At 38.3% G+C, this 26,708-nt stretch overlaps 3 protein-coding genes across 7 annotated transcripts in view; all 3 read left to right on the forward strand.

Moving 5' to 3' along the window:
- Positions 1 to 15,189, forward strand: part of LOC100740428 (probable beta-hexosaminidase fdl) — a 39,249-nt gene extending 24,060 nt beyond the window's left edge. For 2 of the 5 annotated variants that reach the window (XM_012389918.3, XM_024370180.2), the window contains 6 exons: positions 4,823 to 4,966; positions 6,076 to 6,174; positions 9,319 to 9,581; positions 10,355 to 10,966; positions 11,549 to 12,278; positions 12,608 to 15,189. In XM_012389918.3, the coding sequence (XP_012245341.1) occupies positions 4,833 to 4,966; positions 6,076 to 6,174; positions 9,319 to 9,581; positions 10,355 to 10,966; positions 11,549 to 12,278; positions 12,608 to 12,755 (1,986 nt within the window). In that variant the 5' untranslated portion in view covers positions 4,823 to 4,832 and the 3' untranslated portion in view covers positions 12,756 to 15,189. Of the gene's footprint in view, positions 1 to 844; positions 929 to 2,965; positions 3,073 to 4,822; positions 4,967 to 6,075; positions 6,175 to 9,318; positions 9,582 to 10,354; positions 10,967 to 11,548; positions 12,279 to 12,607 lie in introns of those variants that run through there. The other 3 variants (XM_024370181.2, XM_012389917.2, XM_003492257.3) reach the window with 3 other exon arrangements.
- Positions 15,190 to 16,647: 1,458 nt separating this feature from the next.
- On the forward strand, positions 16,648 to 19,413 carry LOC100745707 (secretin receptor; the record flags this gene model as incomplete). The annotated part of the gene is made up of 8 exons (XM_033322810.1): positions 16,648 to 17,034; positions 17,363 to 17,457; positions 17,525 to 17,690; positions 17,777 to 17,939; positions 18,313 to 18,443; positions 18,576 to 18,667; positions 18,826 to 18,964; positions 19,060 to 19,413. Coding segments are annotated over 8 exons (1,431 nt in total), but the record flags the coding sequence as incomplete, so codon positions are not given.
- Positions 19,414 to 21,395: 1,982 nt separating this feature from the next.
- Positions 21,396 to 26,443, forward strand: LOC100740753 (helix-loop-helix protein 1). The gene is made up of 4 exons (XM_003492259.3): positions 21,396 to 22,687; positions 23,058 to 23,169; positions 24,057 to 24,340; positions 24,805 to 26,443. The coding sequence occupies exons 3-4, from the start codon at positions 24,213 to 24,215 to the stop codon at positions 24,956 to 24,958; spliced, it is 282 nt and encodes a 93-aa protein (XP_003492307.1). The 5' UTR covers positions 21,396 to 22,687; positions 23,058 to 23,169; positions 24,057 to 24,212; the 3' UTR covers positions 24,959 to 26,443.
- The last annotated feature ends 265 nt before the right edge of the window (positions 26,444 to 26,708 follow it).

Raw genomic sequence — 26,708 nt, forward strand, 5'->3', positions numbered from 1 at the left:
CGCCGTCGGCGCACGCCGCGAAGCGTCGTGACGCCTCGCGTGGCAGGACGAACCGATCCACTGACGTAGAACTGGGACGTGGCGGGACTAACAGGGCCAAGGTGTCTACATTCCACCTTTTCATAATCCTTCGTAGTCCGCGATATCCTCGAATTTTCGTTCCAATTAGTTTCCTTTCGTTTCGTCGTGTTTCTAACTTTAGCAACTTGTGGGATATGAGTATTTTTATAAAAAAAATTCTACGCCCTATTTACCCCTCCATGATCCACGTTTCCAAAAATCCTTTCTAATCCTAAGTTTACGCTTTAATAAAAAGTGTATTCTATCGAAATATCACGCTTCTAGGTACAACAATTTGGGCTGCACGTGGATGAGCGAGTGTCACTCATTTGTGTGTCACTTTTGCATTTTATACATGTAGATTGTATCGTATTATATCAGAATCTTGAGAGAGTAAGAGAGCGTATTCCACAGCCTGAATCGTCGCTATTCACATTGTTACGCTTAGCATCGATACATCTAACGATACTTGTGGCTCAACATTGTTTGAGGTTTCCGGGTAAGTGGCGTGTCCAAAAGGTAGAGGATTCCAACGTTTCGCCCAGCATCGTAGTTGGTTACATGAAGATATTGGCACTGATACCGGTGACCACCAAGAACAGCGTGAACAGCGTATATAATATTATATTTCACATTTTATATTACGCATATACGAAATGTGTATGTCAACGTTCAATTCGTAATCAAATTAAAATCGATACCGTACTTGATACATTATCAGTTTGAAGATAATTCAATGTCAACACTTATCCGAACGTTATTGCGTCTATTAGAGTTTGAGGCTTCCCGAGGTTTCGCCATCCTTTCAATTAGCTTCATCGGAATTCGCAGGACGCGCTATCAATCCTTCGTATTCAACCGTAGCGCTGTTAAGTACAATAACGTTGTTAAGCGTGATAACCCAAACTTCTCTTATGGCGCTCTTATGGTTCGGTATTTTCATCGAGATAACGACCATTGGAAAATAATCTGTGATAATAAAGGAAAAAGAGTTACATGGTAACCTGACGTAGAATCATGGGTTATAGAATTGTTGAATCCTCTAACGTTGTGAAACATAGTGTTTTGCTAATTCCTTAACATAATTTATCGAGTTAATGCAGTTGAATTTGCGAGCTGTTTAATGTCATTGTTCGTTTGTTGTTCTGCATTTTCGATTTAAATGATATCCTGGAAAAAATCGAACTGTACCATAACGATGAAGGCTTCCGGTTTACCGCACGTCCAAAGGCCTGCGAATTGTGGCTTCTTTTACTACCAGTGAGTTTTACTATTGATTATTTGATATATATCTCTAGACATAACGCGATGGAATGCTTCTTTTGTTTATTTAGAACATTTTATTAGTTTGGATACGGATCAACGGTTCTCACGTGATATCTCACGTGAACATGGATATCATTATTGATGCCAGGAGTCATGTTAACAGCATTCTACTCTATGATAGGGAATATCAGCTCGATCCGAGACCCGAGAAGTTCCCAACTGACTTACACACGAACGTATGACACGATAGATGTATGGTAGTATCATGACAAATGTATAGTAGACATGTACAATATCACAGGAGCGGCCTGCAACTCGAATTAGTAATGCAAACAGTATATGCAGTACATAAGATAGTTATACGGTATCTGGCAAGCAGATCTGATAATTTTTTAGATTCCTAGAACTTTGTAACGTTTCTGTTAAATTAATGTTATACTAACATTGTGAATTCGAAATCTCTGAATTCAATTGAACGTTAATTCTCCACCCTTGAAATTACAACTGCTTTTTACTTGCTATACTTTAAAATTTAGTTTACTTTTTCCCGAAGCGTTGCTTGTATACGATATTTCAAATAATCTTATCAACGTAATCAAACGTTCGTAAAAAATTCTAAGAAGGAAAATCTTCGAATGCAATAAAAAAGATATCAACGTTGGTAATATCAGTGTCGTCTAAAGTACTGTGTTTCCTTTCTCAAATCGTCTGTAAATAATATATGCAATACCGCTTGTATTATAATTACAGCTCCCATTAAAAGAAGATTAACACGTGGCGCTTGGTTTCTTCTTAATCAGTTGTCTGGCCAGGAACGACGAATTATTTTCGTGGTGCACGACACGCCTTAGAAGGGGTCACGAGACCTAATTACACAAAAGCGTGGTCCCCAAGTGTGAGTCACGTGTTCCACCGACGCCGGAACGTGTATCGAGATGGAACAGCACGTCTGCTTGAAACAAAAACCCTTTGTAAGCACGAGAACTTTTCTGTTCGAAGAGACGTCCCCTTTTTGGGGACGTGCATTGCACACCTCGACTCGCACGCCCTTTGTGCTAAAACGTCCCCGTTTTGTTGGGCAATTCTACAGAAGCTCGAAGGTTTAAATTCCCGCGTTTAAAAAAGCAATTCGTTCAAGTTTTCCTTTTTGTCTTTCCTATCGTCGTACCGGTGAACGAATACTTGAACGAAGATTTTTAAAATGATAAAACATAAAATTCTCGAAGGAAAAATCTACGACTGGTTTTTGCCTTTCGTAAACAAATTATGAAAGATTATTACCCGAAAGAGAAATATTCCTATTGATATAGCGTTCACTGTATATCACGAACGAAGCTATCGCTCGTTTAATCAATCGGAAACACAAAAGACAAAGGCGTACTTCGTACAACCGACTCTTTCTCATCGGTCTCCCCTGTCTTCAACCCCTGCACGACAATCGACGTGTCCGCATAAAATTACCGTGAAACTTTCGCCTGTCCTTCGACTCAATTTACCATATAGGTTTGTTCCAATCGATTCTCGGCCAGCGGTTGTTCGTTAACACGAAAACTTGAGCCTCCCGATACGCAATAGCGGTCGAGGCGAAGTTAGTCCACAGTCCACGGTTAGTAAAGGCGAAACTACGGAATAAGTCGCTACTCGCTGGTGCTCGATGCTTCAACATACGGAATACCGTTTCCCGTTTTCATTGAAAACGAGCAATTACTCCGTACTCGATACTTTCTTACGGAATTATATGCGAAGGTAAAAAATAATTCCAGTCGATTCTCCATTCGTTTTTACTTCGATCGGTTAACGTCAGAAAGCTACCGCTTCGTTTTAAATACTCTGTCAGTTCAGTCATTTTCGACTCGCTTAGTCGCATCTTTTTCATTACTTAAAAATCTGCAGAATGATTTGTCGAACGATGAATAAGTTTCTCTTAAATTTGTAAGTATATTTAGACCGCAGATTTCTATGCACTTGTAGGATATTTGAAGACGTAAAATTGCACACAATGCAGTTAATATGAAATAATATATAAGATATCCAGAATATTAGTGACGAAGGAGATCTTTCTTCTTAATTGCATTGTCAAAAACGTGAATTTTCGTAAAAATTCGTCTTAAAACGTTAAAAGTCTTGGAGCTTGTTGGCACGATACACGAGAGATTCGAGGATCACGCTAGAGTTAGGCAAATATCGAAGTATTTGCTACCAAGTATCTTCTATCAAATTGCTGTAGTTGGTCAATCGTTTGATCTCTTGGTGCGAGATTAGGCTTGGAAACTCTGCCAGTTTTATTTCGGCTTGAACGTAAACCGACTCACCGAGATTCGCAATTTATGGCTTCGTTCATGACCACGGTAAATGAAAGTGTAATGGTCGGTCGATTCTCAGAAAATAAATCGCTAAGATTCGCTAGAAAATTATTTTAATAGGCAACGTTCCATCGGGTAATAGCTTGGAAGCAATTCAAACACTGTTATGTTTATCCATGTCACAAATGCGAAAGATACACTCGATAAATAATTTACATCCTCGACTATAGTGTAAAAATCTAAATAATCTAAAGGAAAGGAAAAAAAATCGATATCAAAGTAAATATTATATAAAAGCAAATATGTACGATATATACAATCAATATGATGCGATACCGCACTCTACCTTCGATAATTTTAGAAATCAATATTTCACGAACTCTCGTATTTCTCGTGCAAATAATCTATTAGGTTGTCCGAAAAGTGTCTTTCTTTTTCAGACACGTGTTTTACAACAACGCATCTTTATACAAACATGAAACCTAATCTGTCGAACGTTGTGATCTTCATTTCGATAGAACAAAATGGATCATACGTAATTCGATGAAATAAGATAAAACGGTAAATATTGTGCATCCATTATTTCCTTGTAAAACGTAAGAAACTTTTCGGACCATCTAATATAAAATATAAAAGTACTACTATTCATAAAATTTTCTGCTTGGATTATATCTTCCCTAAATATCTTTATTTATTTTTGTATTGGCGCGAGATACGGAGCTTTGCTAATTCGAAAAATGTAGTTTTATTTCACCTATTATTCCGTAATATTTAACATTGATATTTATTGCAAAGATTATTTCATCGTGTTATTTATTACATCGCTGTGTTATAAGAATTGAATTGATCTAATTAATTTGCTTAATAGTATATATTAGCTCGTTAAGATCATTTTCACGGCTCAGAGAATTCGACTATCGTAACTTTTAAAATTCTTCTTTCGGACACCAGCGATTAATTCGCATCTTGTTTCCATAGCATAAAAAGAACGATATTATATATACCGCGAGCCATTAAGACACCTACCGATATTTATTTTTATTTTACTTTCATAGTCCTTATTTTCCAGTTACTTGAAACATAACATAACGATCCACCTCTTCGCTAATTATTATTAATAAAACGCAAGAGGAAACTCGAAAAAATTCAATCACGCGAAAATAATAACGAGTTGCAATTAATTTGTTTTGCAGACTGTCGAGGATGGTGGGCAGCGTACCGAGCGGATGGATGAGGAAGATCCTCCTCTTCCTGGTCCTGACGACCGGGGTCCTCCTCATCGCCATGTACGCGCACGCTCCGCCGCTTGCTTCTCTCCAACCGTTCTCGTCACGACGGTGAGTACGCGATAATAACGATGCACCGGGTAGCCAGGCGAACGAGTCGATACTCGGTCCTATTATCGCCTATTAAGCTTCACATGGTCGCCATGCCGTTCTCGAGACGCCCGGATCGGCGCCATTCGATCGAACATTCTTTTACACGCCGACGACGATCTTATCGTTCCCAACAGTCGTCGCGAATCTAATTAGAAAGAAAGAATGCAAGGTTTCAGTCTTTTATCTTTTTTTAAATCTTTTTTTTTTTCCAGTCACGTCTCGTCCTTTTTATTTTCGTTTCTCGTCCTTATCGGTTCCCTTTATTGATCCAATTATTTATATACGCGATGTTCGTGTTATTGGTTTTTAAAGGAAAATAGGAAGGAACGAAATTTTATTGTCTTTTTTTCTTATACGTAATACGATGACTTGATTTGGTTTCTTAATTTATCGTTGATTTCACGTAATGACGAAACCACGAATGTGTTTAGATTAACAGCTGTAATGTGATTTCTGTGAAGGGTTGTTGATAAAAACACGATAGGAACGCGTTATAAAAACGGTACATTTAGTAAATTTTTCTACATAAATTTTCCTTTATAATAGAAAATTGTAGCTATCAGTTGAAAACAATTCGTGGCCTTCTCATTAAGCGATAATCATGACAAATTAAAGAAAACTATCGAGGCCATCTTTTTTGCATGCGAAACACAGTGAAACTCCGTCCTTTTCTCTTTTTCTTATCGATGGAAAAAATTGCTGATAGCGTGAAAATATTGCACAAAGTAACCCACGAAATTATTCACATAACACTTATCGCAGAAACTCTTTACGGATATGCATTATGCGAAACACGAACAAATTTTAACTTGTTACGATATACCGACAAAATTTCGAAATATTTCGTATAACCCGCGTAGTATATTCGGAAAAATTTTTCATGGCAAATGTTCGAGTAGTTTCGCGAACCACTTTATATTCCTTTGCTTCTTACAATTCCACGAATCCCTCCCATACCCCCCAAAAAACGGACAAGCCGTTATTTATTTAATCTTTATTTGTACCTTTTGTTGCCGCATATCTCGTTTCGTTCATTACCTCCCGCACAACCGTGATCGACGTCAAAGACTGAAGGAGTTGCAACGAGGCTTGGTTACTTTCCTGGTCGGTAATGAAAGCACGAAGAAACCCGAGGAACGGCTCTACGAGTATCTGGAAGAGCCTAGGTAACGTCTTCCTGGACCCGGAGAGATGCCTGTATTTGCTAAAAAGCTTTCTCTTTTTTGTACCTCTGCCCAAGAATTTTGTCCTCCATCTCCAAACACCATCCGCGATTTTTCTTCTTCCCTCGGGGGATGATCCGTCATCCGCTTCATCGACTGTTCTTTGGGACACCAGCTGGCGCCCGTCTGCTTCTCTTTCGTGTTCTCTGCATGTTCATTTATCCGTTCATTTCAACCTTTGACTATTTCGTTTGAATAATCTGACTTGATCTTTTCATAGTAGTCGTCGTGTTCGATTATTATGTATGAAGGAGAAGCGGATTTTTAAATCTTTGAATGTAACGTGATTGTAGGTATTCGGATATTTGGCAACTGTTAACTCGTCTATGATTGTCATTATCGTAGATACGTTGTCAATTTTATTTGTACGAATAAGCAAATACTGCTTTACGCAACCAGGAAAAACTGCATACGTACATCGACGTTCCAGTGCAACGATTATGCAACTGCGAGAAAATGATTTTTCTGGAGACGAGAAAAAGTAATTTTATTTGACGAAAGTTGGAATTAAACGACGAAGGAAATGTTTTATAAGATTACGATAAACAACTTGATCTCACTTATCGTTGTTGCTACGAAGTGCGATAGCCAACAAGGTTATTTATATCTCGATAACGACGTTACCGCGACGTGTAGTGGCCAGGAAAATTATGAAACTTTTATAGTAGAGAAATTAGATATGCGTGAGACTGGTAACGCGTTTATCTCGAAATTTTCACTTACGTCATTATTACATTGGAACGGCGATACGTATATCCTTAAAACGTTTAAAAATAGAAGAAAAAATCAGAGATCAAAATTAGACGTTGTTTACATATTCAATATTGTTGCACTACCTTTACCTTCATACATCGATGCAGTTACAAAGTATAATAGTACCTTTTTTTAACATACTTGTTGCTGCTGACGCATGTGTTACGTCAATTCGGTTATTTCAGTTGGAAATATGTCGTGACAAAACTACTTGCAATTACAAAAGTAAACAGAATATTTATCGAACGACTTTACCCAATAAACATTAATTGAACGGTACGTTTGCGATAATTATTAAAATACGAACTATATCGAAATAGAGACTAACAAAGAGGATAAAATTCCAAGAATATAAGGTAGTTATTACTTGCAACAATTATGTTAAGGGGAACCACGTATAATTTTTCTCGTACGTACAAATCAATTCTTTACATCGTTCTGTGTAATTATAGAAGTGTTACGGTTGCACGATATAACAGTAAAGAGTATTTAAAAAAAAACTGTCTCTCTTCGTGAATCGCAATCGTCTCTTCCGTTGCAACGTTCTCGTCATTTTCCAGCCAGGAAACGCAAATAAATGATCGTCATTGCGTGACTTGTTCCTAGACGGTTTATTTAATTGGAATCTGTATATACACGTATTTTTCAACGGTTGTGAAATTACAAATTAACAATTACACCCTTTAACGTTTCGCTCTTATCCACACGGATAGGATTACATCTTGTCGTAAATTAAGCCATAATTGACGTACTTCCATTTATACACCATACACGTTTCAGGAAACAGAATAATACTTGTAGGAATCATGAATAAGTCGTGAACACGTCGTTATCCAGCTTTTACGCCTTTTAATTAACGAGAGATTCTTTGAAAAATACGAGTATAATATCCAGGGTTCCTTTTTTAATATTATACCAAGACTTTCACGAATATTTGTAATTTCATAATTAAGCGTCTCATGAATATTTATCAGGCTGATGTTATCTGTTCGATGGTAACATATATTTCAGGTTGTGCTTCACACGCCACTGCCTCGATCCTCGTCTTCATTCGACTTGCATTTCCCATCTTCCGAGAATCTCCCGATCTATCCGAAACGTTTATCTAATCTTCGTGCTGGATCCTTGTTTCGGTTATTTTCCAAATATTTCTGTCTTGTCGTCTACCAAATTGAAGATAGATCTCTCAGACCTCGCGTTAATTTCGCAATCTCAAAAAATTAATAACGAACTTCGTGTATACGTTTTTATGTTCGTTTCTCTATGAATCCTTAGAATCAACGAAATTCCAGCGAAATAAACGAATTATCGTTAGCTCTGGAGTAGAAATGTATTTCTTCCATTTTGTAATTCTTTCGCGTTAACTCTAACGCGTTCACCGAGTCAAGTAATTTCGAAACTCAGTTGAAGAGGAATCAATTTCAGTTACACCGGTTTTAGTTTTTGCAAATATAATTGTGGTATAGTTACTTTTTATAAATATGAAACCACATTAAAGAGATAGAAGGTTTAGATAATGAAATTATGTCCAAGTGTTACCTCCTTCCCTCGGGTAACAGTTTTCGTTTTCAATTTTACTGAATTTCACTGGACACTCGAGGTTTATAAGAATCGATCGATCGGTTATTCGTTAATCATTTCTACGCTCGTAGATTTTAGTTCTCCGCCTTATGAATCTTTATCACGGTCTTTCTTCTCCCTTCTTCGATTTTCCTCCAGCACTGCACCATTTTCCTGTATGCACACGTCACCTGGCACTCAGTTCCTCGTGTTGTGTTTCTCATACAATTTTTACTGTCGGGGTATTTTTTCATCTCACTCGCAAAAAATATATATTTTTAACCGCGTCGAATAATAACACGCCATTTAACTCATCGCATATTCATTTGGCTTTGTTCGTTCACGTAACATTTTTTACGCGTTGTATCTTTTTCGCATAAATCTCAAGATGCTTTTGATACAAATGTTCGAGACGATCGTCGTATCTCAAAATAAATCGGTTTCTCCAATAAAGCTTGCGAACATTGTTCAGATATAATTAGCATAATTTTATGAGAAACAGTTTTAGAGAACGAAGGAAGAAACGAGAGAAAGAAAATACCGACATTAAAATATAAAAGCCACCCTCGTGTACGTTCACCCCTACCATTGGACTCGTACCGCTTCTACCAACCCTGTCTGTTTGTCTGGCTATGTTTCATCGCAAATTATCCATTTGGTGCTTGTTAAAGTATCGTAAAATACGACGTTCCAAGGAAAAGTTAGGATAACAGGTGAAAAACAAAGGCAAATCGATGTCTTCTTTAAAATCTAACGATTCTTGTTGGATCGCAGAACGTTTCAGAGTCCGTGGTCCTGGGCCTGCGTCGCTGGAAGATGCGAGAGGAGAGCGGTCAGATCCTCGAGGACCTCCTTGGCCAGCTGTATCGCCCTCTGCGGCGGAAACACCAGGCTTCTCTGGCCCAGACCGACAGGAAACGTGTTCCTGGGCGAAGATAGCGTGATCATACACCTGCAGCAAATCGAATTCGTCACGGTGAACACTAGCGACCAGGAGACGAAGAATCTGTTGGAGCACGCCAAGGATGTTTTCATCGGTGAAGATTCAATTTTTAATTTTCATCAAATATTATTATATAATTTTATATTTTTTATCGACAAATTATGACAAAGAGTTTGTTCACGAATGGACTGAATTTTGAAGGATGTCCCCGATCGAAAGTCTCGGAACATTATTAACCACTTATTAACCATTTATTAACCATTTTGGGTCCAAGGCTCGCAATATTGGACGCTTTGTGTCGTAGAACGATATCGTGCGTTGTGGCTGGACCTTCTTTTCGCGTCAAGTGCAAACAAAGCGACGAATGACGCAACGCATGACTGTGGATCGTCGATGATACATGACGTAATCACGTTTCGTTGCTTCGGCAATGAATTTATTTCACTTTTCTGTGGAAGCAAAATGCATCTAACGCTGTCGAACGTGTATTCGAAGCAACTTTTATACCCGAACTATTGTCATCGAAATGATATAATTTAGGTCCTAAATCAGTCGACTATGTAAAATACAAACCATCGTTTGCTCCTCGTAATCTTTGAATATGATGATTGCGAGTCAGAAGCTAATTAGTATTTTTCGTTTCTTCTTTTTAAGCGAAGAATATCGACTCAGAGTCAACAACAATACGTTTATAGCCAACGCAAATATGCAACCATGCAGACGTCTTTCGCTATCGGTAGCGGCGAAAAGTTTACAAACTACCCGAGTTAACTAAACTTCGCTACTGATAGATTTAGATAAATAACTTCATTTACCGCACGTTTGAAACCACGATATCGCTACTGACACTCAGGCCTCCTGTTTCAGGTAACATAAGAAGCCTGATGAAGGTGCCAAACGCTAAAAGCAGATCCGGGGTGGACATGTTCGTCGTCTACCTATCCGCCGGAAATGGCAGAGCGATAGGGCCGAACTTAGACACGGACGAGTCGTATACCCTGGAGCTGATGCCTAAGGGGAAGATTCTCGAAGCTCAAATAACAGGAAAAAGTTTCTTCGGCGCCAGACACGGTTTGGAAACGCTTGGCCAAATGATCTGGTGGGACGAGTCTGCCGGAAGGGAAGGTGCCTTGCGAGTGTTATCTCGCGCTTCCGTCGAGGACAAGCCAACGTTCCCCTACAGAGGTTTGCTGGTCGATACGGGAAGACAGTTCTTTCCCATCGAGCGACTGAAACGCGTGATCGACGGAATGGCGGCATCGAAGTTGAACAGTTTCCATTGGCACCTATCAGACTCGCAGAGCTTCCCCTTCGATTCAGCCCAGTTCCCCGAAATGGCCAGATGGGGCGCTTATAGCGGAGATCAGATCTATACGCCCGATGATGTGAAGGATCTCGCGGATTACGCGAGGATCCGCGGCATCAGGGTACTCATCGAGATCGACTCTCCGGCACATGCTGGCGCTGGCTGGCAATGGGGTGAGTTTTCAACGGTTTTAGGGTGGAATTGTACGGCTGCAGGAAGGATATGTCTGGTTTGAGACGATAGGCTGCGGCTCGAATGCTGGTGGTTAAAAAAGGAGAAATAAAGGGTGGATATATAACTGTCGCTGAGAAATGTCTGCACGATTCGCCTATCTCTGACCGAATGTAATTTAATTACTAATGAGACTGCAGTTTTTTGTGCGTTTATGGGAAATTCCAAGATGCAAATATACAGAAGGGTAAAATTCAAAGAGCTCGATTCATTCTTTTCGTTGCATAAATATAAATTTTGCATAATTATCTAAGGTCTAGTAATCGATGTTTGAATTGAAACTAAAGGATTAACGTACGCGTAAATTTGCCTGATTTAAAATTCTACCGTCATCTTTGTTCGTCTGTTAAACCTTTTTCTTTTTATTTATTATTAACTTAACTGTAATCGATATAGCACTGTTCTTCATTATCGAAACGTCCGACAAAAAAAAAACACGTAATATCCTAAATGACCAAATCAGTCGGGCCTGAACGCATCATCAACTCATCTCAGGCCGGCGTTGATCTTGTTAATTTACTCAGGGACGGAGTACGGTTACGGGGAGCTGGCTCTCTGCGTTGATCAGCAGCCATGGTCGTCGTATTGCGGCGAGCCGAATTGCGGCCAGTTGAATCCCATCAACGAGCACACCTATCGAATATTAGAGGGGCTGTACAGGGAGCTTCTGGACCTGACCGAAATTCGGGACATCGTGCACCTTGGCGGGGACGAGGTGAACCTGGATTGTTGGGCACAGTACGGAAACATCACGGCCGCGATGCAAGCACAGAACATGACCGATCACCATGCTATGTGGGCCGAATTCGAAACGAAGATGTTGCAAAGGTTGGTGAAGGCCAACCACGATGAAACGCCAAAGGCTGTGATTCTGTGGAGTTCCCCGCTGACAAAGAGGCCTTACATCACCATGTATTTCGATCCAAAGATTCATGTGATCCAATCATGGGGAGGTAGCAACTGGCCGGAGACGCTAGATCTTCTAGAAGACGGTTTCAGGGTGATTCTTTCTCACGTGGACACGTGGTATCTGGATTGTGGATTTGGAAAATGGAGGGAGATCGGAGAGGCCGCCTGTGGCGAGTATCGCACCTGGCAAACTGTTTACAATCATCGACCTTGGAGAGATTACGCTCAGCAACATTTTAGCCTCGTTTTGGGCGGAGAGGCAGCTATCTGGAGCGAGCAGACCGGCGACGCGTCCTTGGGACCTCGACTATGGCCCAGGGCATCTGCTCTCGCTGAGAGATTATGGTGAGTGTTGGCAATCTAAAATGTAGATAAACGAAGACTCTTCTTTCGATAATTCGATTGATAAAAGAGAGAAATCTGTGATAAAAGAATTCCATATATCTAAAAGAAATATTGAAACTTTATATGTTCTTAAGTATCTCTGTCGAAAAAAGATTTAAATCAAAGGAGAACGTTACGTTGATCGATACCGAACATCGTTTTAAAATCTTTTTTCTAAACTCCGTGATATTACAATTATCGAAACATGTTGTCTTTTCACTAGCTATTTCTTAAAATTTTATTCAATTTCGTATAACGATAATCACGAAATAAATTTTTGTTATACACAGGAGCGACATGCCAACCAACGGTTACTCGACAGACGAAAGCGTGTACACGAGGCTAGCCGCACACATGGAGCTTCTAACCAGCCGTGGATTGAAAACAGAAGCCATGTGGCCGCAGTGGTGTTCCCAGAATCCCGGCAAATGTCTCTGACCGTTCGCTAGCCCGAACATAATCGCCTTCGCCTGGAATTGTACGCGTAGACACGATAATTGCGTGAATGGAAGACGTTACACGAGGTGGTTCTGCCCGCCACTTTCGCTAGAACACGCCGAGCTTGTAGATCGTTGCAACATCACCGTCGATAGGAGCTCGTTGATCGTTTTAACCGTGACGAGACCGAGCCTCTCGAAACTATCGGTCGTTCGATAACGATTTTCGTTCTACGAACCGATCCACGAAGATGTGGACGTCACGTGAGAGACATAGGACGACCTAGTGCGGAGTACTCGAGAGAAGCAATCGTCGAGAGTGGAAGAAGACGATGAAATTCCTCCTAGAAGTCAAGAAGCCAAATTGAAAGTCCTTGGTGATCCCTAGTTGGAGAATTTATTTCTACAGAAGAAAGGGAAGGAAGTATTCGAGCGTTTCACTGGCTTTATCATTCTTGCCGGACGTTGAAGGCACAACGACGCAGATGTTCTTGGGTTTCGTTTTTCACCCTGGTACGAAAATGATATAGGCAGAGTATTTGATATTTGTACGAGACTATGTACGACAGATTATACAGGAAGGTAAAATGAACAAGGTCAATTCAAAGATACACAGAGCGCGATTTTTTAACGTTACACGATGCCTGGTCGTAGCTCGATGCCATACTTTTCGTTCGAAGTGCCTTTCCAATTGTAATTCTACTCGTTGTTGTACGATTTCATGTGTAAACACCGAGCGCGTTCCTATTGAGAGATCTCGATGGCGGGCATCGAGATAGTCGCATCGTCCTCTCGTCTAATCCTACCACCTTTGAGTGTCTTTTCGATGCTCCGGAATTTTTCTAAGGTGCTTTTGACATTTAATTTTTCATTTTAGCGATTATAAATTACACGTCTTATTTAAAGTGTTCTATATCGCAGGATAATTTAGAATATTGGAGGAATTTTATCCTAATATCAATTATCTTAATTATTATACATATATTTTAATTTCCTTGTTATGAGCTTAAACGATAAGCCGAGGAATACTCCTATTTTTCCAATAAAAATTTGTATATACAGAGTGAATTATAAACGCATGTCTGTATTTCAAGCGGGAATCAACACGTTGATATAAATAAAAAACGCCACCTGAATATATGTCTAACGTACATTAGTTTTCGAGTTACGAATGGTTGAAGAAGATTTTGTAAGCTTTCGCTCGTATATTCAACCTATACTATCTGATTAACGAAAACTCTCATTTTCTGTTACTTCTACTAAGAAATTAAATACGACAAAAAGGTCGAGGCAAAGACATACCATCGAATAAAGCATAGAAACGGCATTCAAGGTGGTAAAATTAGAAAAGACAGTCCATACACTCGGTAAACGAGAAAAAAGACATTCGACATAAGACACTACCGATCCTTACGCCTACTTTCCTCCATTAAAGGATTCCTGTGATCAGGAGACTGGAAATATACCATTATTTGTCACACGATAAAGCGAAGCGTGGCCGTCAGAAACGGAAATCACGGCGCCAATCCGCATAGGCTTCCCTCTTTAAACTGCCAGACCTAGGTCCTACATAGAACAAAATCCCACAAATACCAAACCGTATTCCAAATGAAGACCATAGTCGAGTAATAAAATGAATTGTGTAAGAGAAAACGTTCAAGGAATTCCATTCTTTGGCAGCATATGCGTATCCCTCGAAGCCAAAGAAACCATGATACTTTGTACGATAATTACCTTCCCGTTCGTAACGAGGACCGTGAAGAAGCCCTGTCAGATTATTATATATAAAAGAAGTTTCTTGACGAACAAACATCGGGAATCGAGAGAGTCGTTCAACAATTCTTAAAGAATTGTCGCGGATCTGTAAGACCGAGCGTCCAATCCGTGCTTCGTGTCTTTTCTAATTAATTGCAAACACGTTCGGAGAAGTTCGTCTTGATGTTAACGAGATACTATCTCCGAGAGATATAAAAATGGCCTATTGATGACGAATAGCCGTGAAAATTTGTAAATAATACGACCATCGTATTGGAGGTGACTGAAGAGCAACTAGATAATTAATAGAATGATAACGGGAGGAAAAATGAATCGTATGTACTTACTAACAACTTACCGACATCGATGGCTGTAAAATAGAAGTGATTTTAAGCTCGACCCTGCTGGATCCGGTGCGCAAAATCATCCGCTGTGTGTGGCGTCTTGCGTGACGTTTGTTGGGTATTTTCGATCATTTAAAAGATTTGTAAAGGATTTTTAAAGGAAGATAAAAATAACTTAGTACGTTGTATGTAAAATTGTTTCGGTGTTTAAAAAACGTTAATGAAGAAACGTTGAAAATTGCACGCGGATGATTCCCCAAGTTGATCTACGAAGGAATGCAATCTGTTGTAAAGTGTGATTGGTGTAAGTTTAACATAAAACAAATTTTGAATACACCGGTTCTCGTCGTTCTTTCGTACCCCGGAGAATTTTTCCTCCTCCATCTTGTCCGTCCTGGAAAATATGATTTCGATTGTGATTTCTCATGTAAGCGTAAAAATTATGCAGAGAAATTGTTTTGGTAATTATCGAGAAATTGTAAATCGAATTTTTCATAATTTTTACTCTGCTCCGATAGGAAAGACGGAATATCATTCCTGCGATCGATGAAAGTTTTATCTTTGTTCAGGTGTTGTTTGATTTCTAATCATCGCTAAAATAATAGCTTTAGTCTACCTATACTTGTGATACAATTGGATGATCGATTACTCCTTGGTGGTTCTATCAATATTGGCTGAGAACCTCGAGAGACTGTTTGGTCTATCATCGTCTTGATGGATGGTACATGTGATGGCCAATCGATTTGCTTTATTGCATTTATCTTCTAAATTGTACAACACAATTTGCAGTAAGTAGCGACATTTGTGCCATCGCCCCTTAATAAATACAATTAGTTTTTGAACAAGATATATTATTATCGATCAGACGTATAAGTTCAGCTAAATCATTTGTAACCACCATTTGAAGGTCACAGGTGAATTTATTGCCTATTTTCAGGGGACTTGTATCGTAGAATTAATCAGTTTTAGAAGTTATTTAGAAGTTATTTAGAAGTTAGTTATATATTAAAGAGCAGAAGATCGACAAAAATGAACTTATCGTATTTTTCTAGTATGATCTTTATTTTAGTTTTTATTTTGTATCTATATTTCTGCAAATAAATGGAAAGAGTTTAATAAACAAACAGGTCATTTGCCGGAGAAATAATACGTGTTAATTATTTTGAGAGAGGATTCGTGGATAAATATTCACAGTGAAGAAATCGAAGATACGTGGCTGACACGTAGCTGACTTATTCTACTTCCAGTCTGTCCCTCCTCCAGGTGACTATAGCAGTATAGCTATAGTAAGGAGAAGACAAAGGGCGAGGCATGATCGCAAACATCCCCATAGCCATGTAATCCACGAGCTGGTCACTTCAATACCAGATTTCAAAAGGTTCACATCAGTGTTTCTGTGCTACTCATTTATTCTTGCCATTCAATACTTCAAAAATATATTTGATATCACAAAATTTTCCTAACGTTTCACCAAACTTACTCTGGACCGTCAACGTTTTAATCAATTTTGTCATCTCGAATGACATTAAGTGTACGAAATGACATCGACTGAAATGGAACCAGTAGTGAAGGTCAACGCAACGTCGAACATCGAACGTTTCTTCATCGAACAGAAACAGAAATGCGATGGATTGATGACAGAATGTAAGTCTATTAACGTGACTAATGTTTTTTATATTCATTTTCTTTTTTTTTTCCTATTCCAAGAATAAAAAGGAAACAATGAAAGTTCGATGAGAAAGACGAAAGTCGTGGGTATAAAAAATAATCTTTTAATCGTGTACGTATCTTTAACAAATAGATCAGAACATAACGTCACAAAACGCAACGTTACAATTTCGCCATTGCCCGCCACATTTTGATGGGCTACTTTGCTGGTCGTATACCGAAGCCTCAACCATCGCCATTCTACCTTGTCCTCCTGAAACTGGCCTGATATACCAGTTAAATTCCGCAGCGAATAATCTGGAGTCGAATGTTCGCGTTATAGCGATGGCTACGAAAGCTTGTCTTCCAAATGGTCAATGGTACACAAATTACGACAATATTCCCGGGAGTAATTACAGTTTATGCGAGTTGTCCGATGAATTCACTACTCGTTACCTCATGGAGACCATCCTGGAAATAGATGAGATGACCGATCCTCGAGACTACAGGAACTTTGAATCTTTTCTCTTGGCTGTAAGAATTTTCAGCTTACACGTGTCTATTTAAAATTAACTTATTTCAGATTTTCTTGTCTATATTTTTATCGCGTAAAAGAAATTTTTGCCAACATCCTCGCAAAAGAAGATTACATCGCTAAAATTTACAAGAAAGTGAAGTCATTCCTTTTCGTAACTTTCGGAATTATTTCTGCCATTTATACCGTGCACTATAACTTTTTAAAACATCTATTCTATATTTAATATATTTTATAGTTATATTTGACCGACGAATTTTATATTTAATAAAATTATAAGTTTATCAAAATGTAATTCTGTAGACTTAATTTCTGCTTTTGTCGTAGAAATGGCTGCCTATCGTCAGGCTTGTCTCTCAAATCGGCTATACCACATCTTTCACTATGCTGGTTATCGCGATGATTATTTTCTCTCTACTCAGGTACTCGACTAATTGTGTTTCTTTCCTTGTCCCGGTTCTTGTTGTAACAATCGACTGCCTCGCTTAGAAAACTCAGAAATCCCAGGAACAGGCTTCACATGCATCTGTTCGCCTCTTTCATAATGAGGGCGTTCATGGCACTGATCAGAGACTGGATCTTCGTCGATGGCATTAGACGGACGGTGGACGTTGTTTATCTCGACGAGAAAAACGCTTTTATCAAGCAACGAAACGTAGGCATGTCAAATACTCGATTAAAAGAGATAGTTAAACTGGAAGAGAAAATCGATGGAAATCGATGTACAATTAAGATAATCAGTTTCAGACGATGATTTGTAAAGGCATCACGAGTGTGTGGCAGTATTTCATCGTTGCTAATTATTCTTGGATCCTGATGGAGGGTTTGTACCTGCATAATCTGGTCGTTTGGGCATTTTTTGCGGATAGTTCAGCCATTAATTTGTATATTTTACTGGGCTGGGGTAAGATTATACAAACGTAATTTATTATACGATTAATTAAGTACATAATTATTTGACGATGTTGCAAGACCATTCGAGTACATTTCAAAATTAAGATAAACTGATTCGATGTCGTTGTAAAATTAATTCAAAGCCTTTGAAGGTGGTTTCGAAAAAGTTACATCAAATTTACATCAAAGTAATTTAGAAAGTCATTTTAAGATTGCATATTTAAAAATCCTTCGAATTATTAAAAAAAAAAAAACATTCAAGGTCGTTTAAAGAACCCTGACATGCACACAGTGACATAACACGTGTTTGGTAAAGATCGCGTAATACACGTTAGAAATACGAAGGACAGGAATAGGACGTGATTTTTATTTGTACAATTAAGGATTGCCCGTTTTCGTGGTTGTTCCTTGGGTAATAATACGAGCCACGATCGAGGACACATTTTGCTGGACCACTCACCAAAATCCTTCTTTATTTCTTCTTATAAGGATCCCCATCGTAATATCGATTTTGGTAAGTGACGTACCTTTCAACGAGGGATTAGGCTCGTTGATTTAAAAAAAAGATTCCTACAGAAGATGCTATAGGAAAATATCAGCGAATAAGAACTATGAATTAATAACGCGATGAACTATATGTTATTAGTTCAACTTTCTGCTGTTCCTCAACATTGTACGTGTCCTGTTCATCAAATTCAAGACGTCCGTACATTTGCAACGGAAAAAAATGCAGTACAGGTAAATTTATAACTCGTACTCTTTCCTTCGTACTGATTTATCGCCGCTCGATGCGCAACTTTTTATATTGAAGATGAAAGAACGTATTTTTATTGCGATATAAAAGAATAAATGGATTATTACAGTGAAGAATATATAAATTTGTTTCTCTTACACAGTAGGTGGGCCAAATCTACTTTGGTATTGGTGCCCCTGTTTGGTGCTCATTATACTCTATTTCTTGGGCTCTCCTATCACAAAGATAACCGCGTGGAACTGGTCTGGCTCTTCTTCGATCAATTCTTCGCCTCGTTCCAAGTACTTCTATTGGCCTTAAAAGAAAAAAAGAAATAAAAATTTGTAAAGTAAAAGTACGTAAACTTAGAAAATAAGAAAATGCACCATTTCTTCAGGGTTCTTTCGTGGCACTGCTTTACTGTCTGCTGAACATCGAAGTTAGAACGGAAATAAAACGAGCCTGGACGATAAGATGGTCGAAAAAGGCGAACCTCTGCTTGTCAACGTCTCGAGAATCGAGAAGAAGAAAATCTACTCGTCAATGCAGACAATCGAACGATTATGAACATCCAACAGTCACTGGTGCCACTGCGAGGAATGCATTACGATCGAATGATTATTGGCCAAATATGCTAGAAATGGAGACAAGATAGAAACAGCTTTAAAAAGAAACACTTTTATATCTGCGAATTTTATATCTTTATATCCAGCCTTTCGTGTATTTTATTCATTTTTAAATCTTCAGTAGATCGAGGTTCTTCTATGTATAATAATTAATTTCGTATTATAGTATAATTCTAAATTTTACAGTTGAGCGTATTTCGATTCTTTTCTATTTTTGTAATCAACAATTCGTAGCCTTTAGCTTTATATATCTTTATATCACTTCATTACAACCAGAAAATCTGATCGTTTAAAGAAAATTCCAATGTAATATTTTTAACGTTGAGGAATATGTATCGTAGAACTATGATATATTTTATGCAATTGATAATACAATGAAAATAATTATTCCTATCATTGGTACAGTGCATATATCTTTATTAAAGCACATCTGTCCAACAAAATACGTGACTTTTTCAACCGATAACGACGACTGTACGTTCCTATGTACCAACAGGCACTGAAATATCGATCATACTGTTCCTGATGCCACCCTGTTCGTGCTGCACCCTTGCGTTTATCGCTCACTTCGCGATATTTGTTCTTTCAAGAAACAGTTTTCTTAATTCAAAGATCTCACCAGATTTTGCCAATTAATTTCTTTTCTCTTCCATATTCGACTGCTTCGATATTTCTCAATCCATTGTCGTGTAACATCGCGTACACGTAATATCGTGTCACACGCGTGAGAACGAATTTTGACTACAGTCCAAAAAGGATACATTCAATTTGTTTATTTCTATGAAAAAATGTGTTCACTGACGCTTCGAAAATTTAATCCTTGTCTTTTATTCACCTTCTCCTTAATTGCTATGTTCGCCTTTCAAGTCGTCCATCTCTTCGTTCAATTCTCTACACAGTTATACAATTACTCAGTTACGATCTATCCAGCACGCAAGAAACACCAAACGAGCGTATAATAGATAGATAAAGAGGAAAACCATAACAACCCCTTCTTTGAAATTCGTTGCTTTGAAAAGTCGCGTGGCAAAAGTCACGTGCCAGGAAGGGGTGAGGAAAGGCGTCGAAAAGACAGGGGTTGAGTAACGAAGCGTGAACTATGTCATGACATGCGCGACCAGAAGAAACATTAATCGAAAGCCGAACAATTCAAGTGCGGTTCGCCTCATCTCGTCTCTCGTTACGACGATGTAATCTGCAACACGTGTTGCATGGCATAATGTATATTATATCGTCGTGTGAATGTGATTACTCGGAGCACTGTTGAATCCTTTATCGTCGAGCCCTAGTAATTTGTCAGAAGAATTTGTGTAATTTCTACATTTGTATCTCGTAGTTGGATAAACCCTTTTACGTTAAAAACTTTTTATACGCGTTCCTTTTTATCGTATTGTATAATATCTTCTTTGTCGATAAAAAGGAGTTTCCGATTTTCACCTGTCTCAATCTTGCTCTTCCGTAAACGAGCGAAGAAATTTTTAATGATTCCAGGAAACTTTTGACATAGAATTGAGACGAGAAATAGCGGATATCGATAATAATTTGATTATATTTCGCTCAGACTTGACATGTTTTCTTACGTTAAAGAGATACGGATGCATCGAAAGTGACGCAAAGGACGGAGAGTTAATAACGAAGATTGAGACTTTAAAGCGAACTTAATTAATAAAACATCGTAAGAGGAAAGAGGACGAATGCGGATTTTTGTAGAGTAACTGTCAAACGAAACACAAAGTGTCGCCAATTCTTTCATCGTGTACCTAAAAGAGATCGAAGCAAGTAGCGAAAGGAAAGGAAGAAATATACACTTTGTTGAAATCAATTTCTCTTGCCCCAGAAGATACCAATATAAAAAGACGGAGAAACAAAACCAAAGTAAACAAATAATTCAACGCTGTGTGACGATCACTGCGCCTCGCTTAAAATCCCCCGATCAGAAACGCAAAAATTGGACGATTCTGAAGAGAAGGAAGAAAAATGCAATTTGTTAAAATCAATTTCTCTTTTCCCCAGAAGATACAAATATAAAAAGACGAAGAAACAAAACGAAAACAAAGAAACTGTTGTCAAATGATTCAACGCTGTGTGACGATCACTGTGCCTCGCGTAAAATCCTCCGATCAGAAACGCAAAAATTGGACGATTCTGAAGAGAAGGGAGAAAAATGCACCTAGTTAAAATCAATTTCTCTTTCTCCAGAAAATACCAGTATGAAAAGACGAGAAAACAAAACCAAAGCATACAAACTGCTGTCAAATAATTCAACGTTGTGTGACGATCACTGTGCCTCGCGTAAAATCCTCCGATCAGAAACGCAAAAATTGGACGATTCTGAAGAGAAGGGAGAAAAATGCACCTAGTTAAAATCAATTTCTCTTTCTCCAGAAAATACCAGTATGAAAAGACGAGAAAACAAAACCAAAGCATACAAACTGCTGTCAAATAATTCAACGTTGTGTGACGATCACTGTGCCTCGCGTAAAATCCTCCGATCAGAAACGCAAAAATTGGACGATTCTGAAGAGAAGGGAGAAAAATGCACCTAGTTAAAATCAATTTCTCTTTCTCCAGAAAATACCAGTATGAAAAGACGAGAAAACAAAACCAAAGCATACAAACTGCTGTCAAATAATTCAACGTTGTGTGACGATCACTGTGCCTCGCGTAAAATCCTCCGATCAGAAACGCAAAAATTGGACGATTCTGAAGAGAAGGGAGAAGAATGCACCTTGTTAAAATCAATTTCTCTTTCTCCAGAAAATACCAGTATGAAAAGACGAGAAAACAAAACAAAAGCGTAGAAACTGACATGAAATAATCGAACGCTTGCCCGACAATCACTATTCCAAATTTCTCACCTATAGTCCTCCGATCATGCACGCAGAAGCTGTACAATTCGCATGATCGATAAAATGGTCCATCCATTCCCGTACTCGCATCCACGAGGAGCAGAAGCGTCCCATGGCCCGTGACAGCGACGCGATGGCGACCGGTTTGGGGCGGTCTCACCCCCTGTTTCTCGCGATACCATTGGAGAACCAAGGGGATGCTGCACGAGAGAGACGAATGAACAGAGACCGAACGATGAACAACGAAGGGATGTTTTCAGGGGCGTGGTTTCAGCAACATCGAGATGATCCTTGAAATTGTTCCTCGGGGTGCATCCTGTCCACGCGACAGCCAGAAATCTTATCAGAGACATCGTCTATCTCGTCGAGTAATCGTGTTTGACTGATTCACAGGGTGAAAGGTATTTTTGTGCTTGGATGCTTTTATGAGAAAAAAAGTTTGAAAGATATAAAGCATCGAATACAGTGGCGTGATATGTTTTTGAAGTATGTAAAGAAATTGATAATCTGTGAGTGACGGTGGTCAGTTGAAGTCTCAAGTAATACAGGTGTAAGTTTCTAAATTAGTTTAAAAGTTTGATTAATAGGAATTGGTATGTTATATCAATAGGAAGAGAGAGAGAGAGAGAGAGAAGTAAACATATCGAGAAAACTTTGCTTTAGATTCATAAAGATTTTTGATGTGTCATCGAAGTGCTTTTTCAGTGAATTACTATGTTTACTGTAACATGGATGCGTTTAAAGATAATTTAAATAATCGTTCAATTATTAAATTTGTTAAATATTCGTTGAAAAATACACAGTGTCAGCGGAAAGGATAGTGTCGAGGTGTAAAAAGTGTGTTACAATATTCCTTTTGGCAGATACATTTACTCGATACGAGGTATAATACAATTATAAAGAACGAAATACTTTTACAGAGGGAAAACAGTAATTTTTCTACGTTAATTATCGGCGAAGGAAAAATGAATTATTTAAAAAAATTGGAAGACTTATCGAAGACGGGAATAGAAACTGTGCAGTGATCGTTTGGTGAGTTTCTAAACTTTACTTTGCTTTCGCTTGCTTTTTAATCGAATGTCTAAAATTTAAAATCGATTTTAATTATAAAAAATGAAATAGAGCGAAGAGCCCGTAACTCGAGTTCCGATACATTCGTCGAATAATAAAATTTGCATGAAGAAGGTGTGAATCGAGGCGGGGAAAAGTTGGCAATAAAAGTGAAACGGCATCGAAATCTGGCAAATTTCGTGAAATATTGAAGCAACCGCGAGAAAATGTCCATACGAATTGCCGGTTTACCATAAGAATCAGATTGAACGAGATCGGGGGTTGTTCTGTGTAAATAATTAAAAAGGGATGGGTTGCGTGTCATGCGAACCAGCCAAGTTTTCCTGAATAATACAATGACACTTTTCGTCGGTTTCCATCGAATTTCTCGGAATTTAAGAGCCCCCTGAGCATCGAAACTATTCTTTCTTTCATAGCATCCTGTTTACCTTTGGTTTTCCTCGTTTATTCATCCGTACTACGTCTTTTTCTTCAACCGATTTCCTTCGATTCTATACGCTTTGCATCTACGGGAATTTTAAAGTACTATTCAGCTATTATTTTTTTATTCGATATTTCACGATAAAGAAAATTTATACGAAAGGGCGTGTGCGTTAGAGAAACGATTAACCCTTTCTATTGTCCGTTGCACTTGTTTTCACGCTTGTGTCGAATACGTATGGCAAATATTTGACCAACTTATTACGTTTCCCCTTTATTCCGAATTTTTCCTCAACGCTTATTCCCTTGAGATTCGATTACACGTCAACGGGTAACTCTGAACATCGTCGAAAACGACGACAGAAACTGACAGATTATTTATTAATCTACGTTGAATCTACACGATCGAACGATATATTACGTTTCAGGTTTAAAGCATGAAAATGGATGCTTCACTGGCAATATCCGTTCTCAATAATTCGAGCCTTTATCCGCGAAGAAATTGAATGTTAATTTATTAAGGAGAAGGAAGAGGAAAGGAAAATTATCTTTCTTCTGGCAAATTCCTATTGATCGAAGGCAAAATGGCGAATGGCGGTCACGGTGTGGTTGTAAACGGGGTTGGTGCACCTGGTGCTGGCACCCTTTCGAGGGAAGAAAGGCGTCGACGCAGAAGAGCAACGCAAAAATATCGAACTGCACACGCCACGAGGTAAAAGTTGCGTAAATTATCAAAATACCTTTAATTATCGTTAATTGTCGTCATCTCCTATTAATCTCCTATATTTAATATATTTAAACTTTCATTTTTACACCTGCTGCGTCTCTCTGCATCGTCTAGATCGCTTAAAGCTTCCAATCTTGATCGAAAGATTGGTATTTTATTAATTTTGACTAACAAATATTTTGTAATCTCGAAGAATGCTGCTTTGTTATATCATTTGAAGTATTTGTTGCATAAATGTACTGCATTGATCTTGCGAAATTACTGAAACTGCTTTAACCATTTAATTCCAATCGCTTCCTCGATTTTTCCTTCTTGAACAATCAATATCTCAAGTATCAAATATAAATCTTCAATTGTTAAAATTAAAATAGCGATAAATTTTCGACGAATATTTTGATATCTTCGTTGCAGAGTTGGAACTTCGCATGTTAATTATTTATTCGTCACAGGGAAAGGGTTCGAGTAGAAGCTTTCAATTTAGCCTTCGCAGAGCTTAGGAAGCTTCTGCCAACTTTGCCACCGGACAAGAAACTCTCGAAGATCGAGATCCTACGACTGGCCATCTGCTATATCGCCTACTTGAATCACGTCCTCGAGGCTTGAATCGACCAGGAGTCACTCTATTTTTGCAAAAACCTAATCCTGTGTCATCCGGCATGACACTTCGATCACGGCAGAAGAAAGTATAAACCTTGCCAGTTTTAATATTTTATTAATATACATATACGTAACTCGATCTTTTGTAGATAATCGAATTGATAGGAACTTGTAATAATTAACCTTATTAATGCGATATTTATGCTGCAAATGTATATTAAATTAATACGAATCGCTTTATCGCTCTTCTTAAATACCATGAAAAGATTGCGATTAAGGAACACTCTCATAGAAACTGTGTTTATCCTAAAATATTTTATACGTTTCGAATATTCCAATCTCATTTCTTAATTTCCCAGGTAAAATAAAAATAACCAGACATTTCTGTTAATAAGACTTTGCTAAATGATATTAATATTTTGTTGACTGGCTGTTTTATAGAAAATCTAACAACTTAATTTTATGCATGAAAACACGACGAGTTTACTCGTGACTGATCAACAATGCGTTAAAAGGCGATCATCTCGTTTATAGAACTAATTTCTTGTAAAGAAGAACCTGTTCCATGATAATTCCTATCATTGTCATTGTACTTCAATCGTTTCAAGCGTCGCATACTCGAAGGATATTCAAGTGCAACTATTCGAAATTGCCCGGAAGAATGCCCGAAACTCTTAAATCAATCTCGTTTCGTGAATTAACCCGATTCCCGAGGGATCTTCACGCCCCACGAGTCCACGTATCCTAAATTCTCCGTTCTGTTCGTATAGTCGTACAATCGAACTCACCGAACCTCCCTATTTACCGACCATCATCGAACGAAACAGACTTTTCCACTGTAACGCAACGAGACGAGCTGTAACTTCACGGCTCGTCGATTTCACTTCTCGTTTCTATCTTTTTTTTTTTCTGCAATCTATTTCCACGAGATTCGACGTGAGAATAATAGAAGTGGAATTTTTATGGAGTTTAGCTTGGTCAAAGTGCATTATGATAATGAATAGCACTCGATTTTCTTTGCAAGGGAAGGACCTCTCACAAGGTACAATCTTAACTTTCTGTTTTCGTATATTAGTATATTATTATATTAGTATATCCTTGGTTACTGTGTTGATCGTTAAGAGAATAATTAAATAAGAATAATAAGTAATCAGGTGAGGCAACGAAGGTGATAAAATAAAACGACCGTAAAAAGACGTTGAACCTCAGAGTTTGATACGAACACGTATCGATTTTCTCGTGAGGAATGAGATAAAAATAAGAAATATCCCATTATCCATTGTGGTTGTCTTTTACTTGTGTTAGTCTTAAACAAAGCTCCACACATTTCATTTTTACTTTCTTACGAGTCTCATGTGAAAAAGTTTCTTTAACTCGGCGCTTTCGCCACGGCATCCTCGGAACTGAGAACGTTTTTGATACACAAGTTGAAACAATTTCTGTTAGTAAGAAAAAAATATACGCGTAAGTATTCCAGTACTTCATACAGATAATATACAGGGTGGTTGGTAACTGGTGGTACAAGCGGAAAGGGGGTGATTCTACGCGAAAAAAGAAGTCGAAAGTATAGAATAAAAATTTTTTTTTTTAATTTTTCCATCGAGACAACGATCTACAGTGAGATCCGTCATAACGAGACGCGATAAAGTGCACGCGTGTCGAGCGAAAATTCAAAGCCGATTTTCTCGAAAACAAAGCCTCGAACGAAAAATCTTTATTCTATATTTTCGACTTCTTTTTTTGCGTAGGATTACCC

This window comes from Bombus impatiens, unplaced genomic scaffold (genome assembly GCF_000188095.3).
Source record: "Bombus impatiens unplaced genomic scaffold, BIMP_2.2 scf_0670, whole genome shotgun sequence".
NCBI classification, from domain to species: Eukaryota; Metazoa; Arthropoda; class Insecta; order Hymenoptera; family Apidae; genus Bombus; species Bombus impatiens.

Coding starts and splice junctions, on each gene's coding strand:
- LOC100740753 (XM_003492259.3), top strand. CDS start 24,213: ATGGCGAATGGCGGTCACGGTGTGGTTGTAAACGGGGTTGGTGCACCT. Junction 24,341..24,804: donor CGAACTGCACACGCCACGAG/GTAAAAGTTGCG, acceptor TATTCGTCACAG/GGAAAGGGTTCGAGTAGAAG.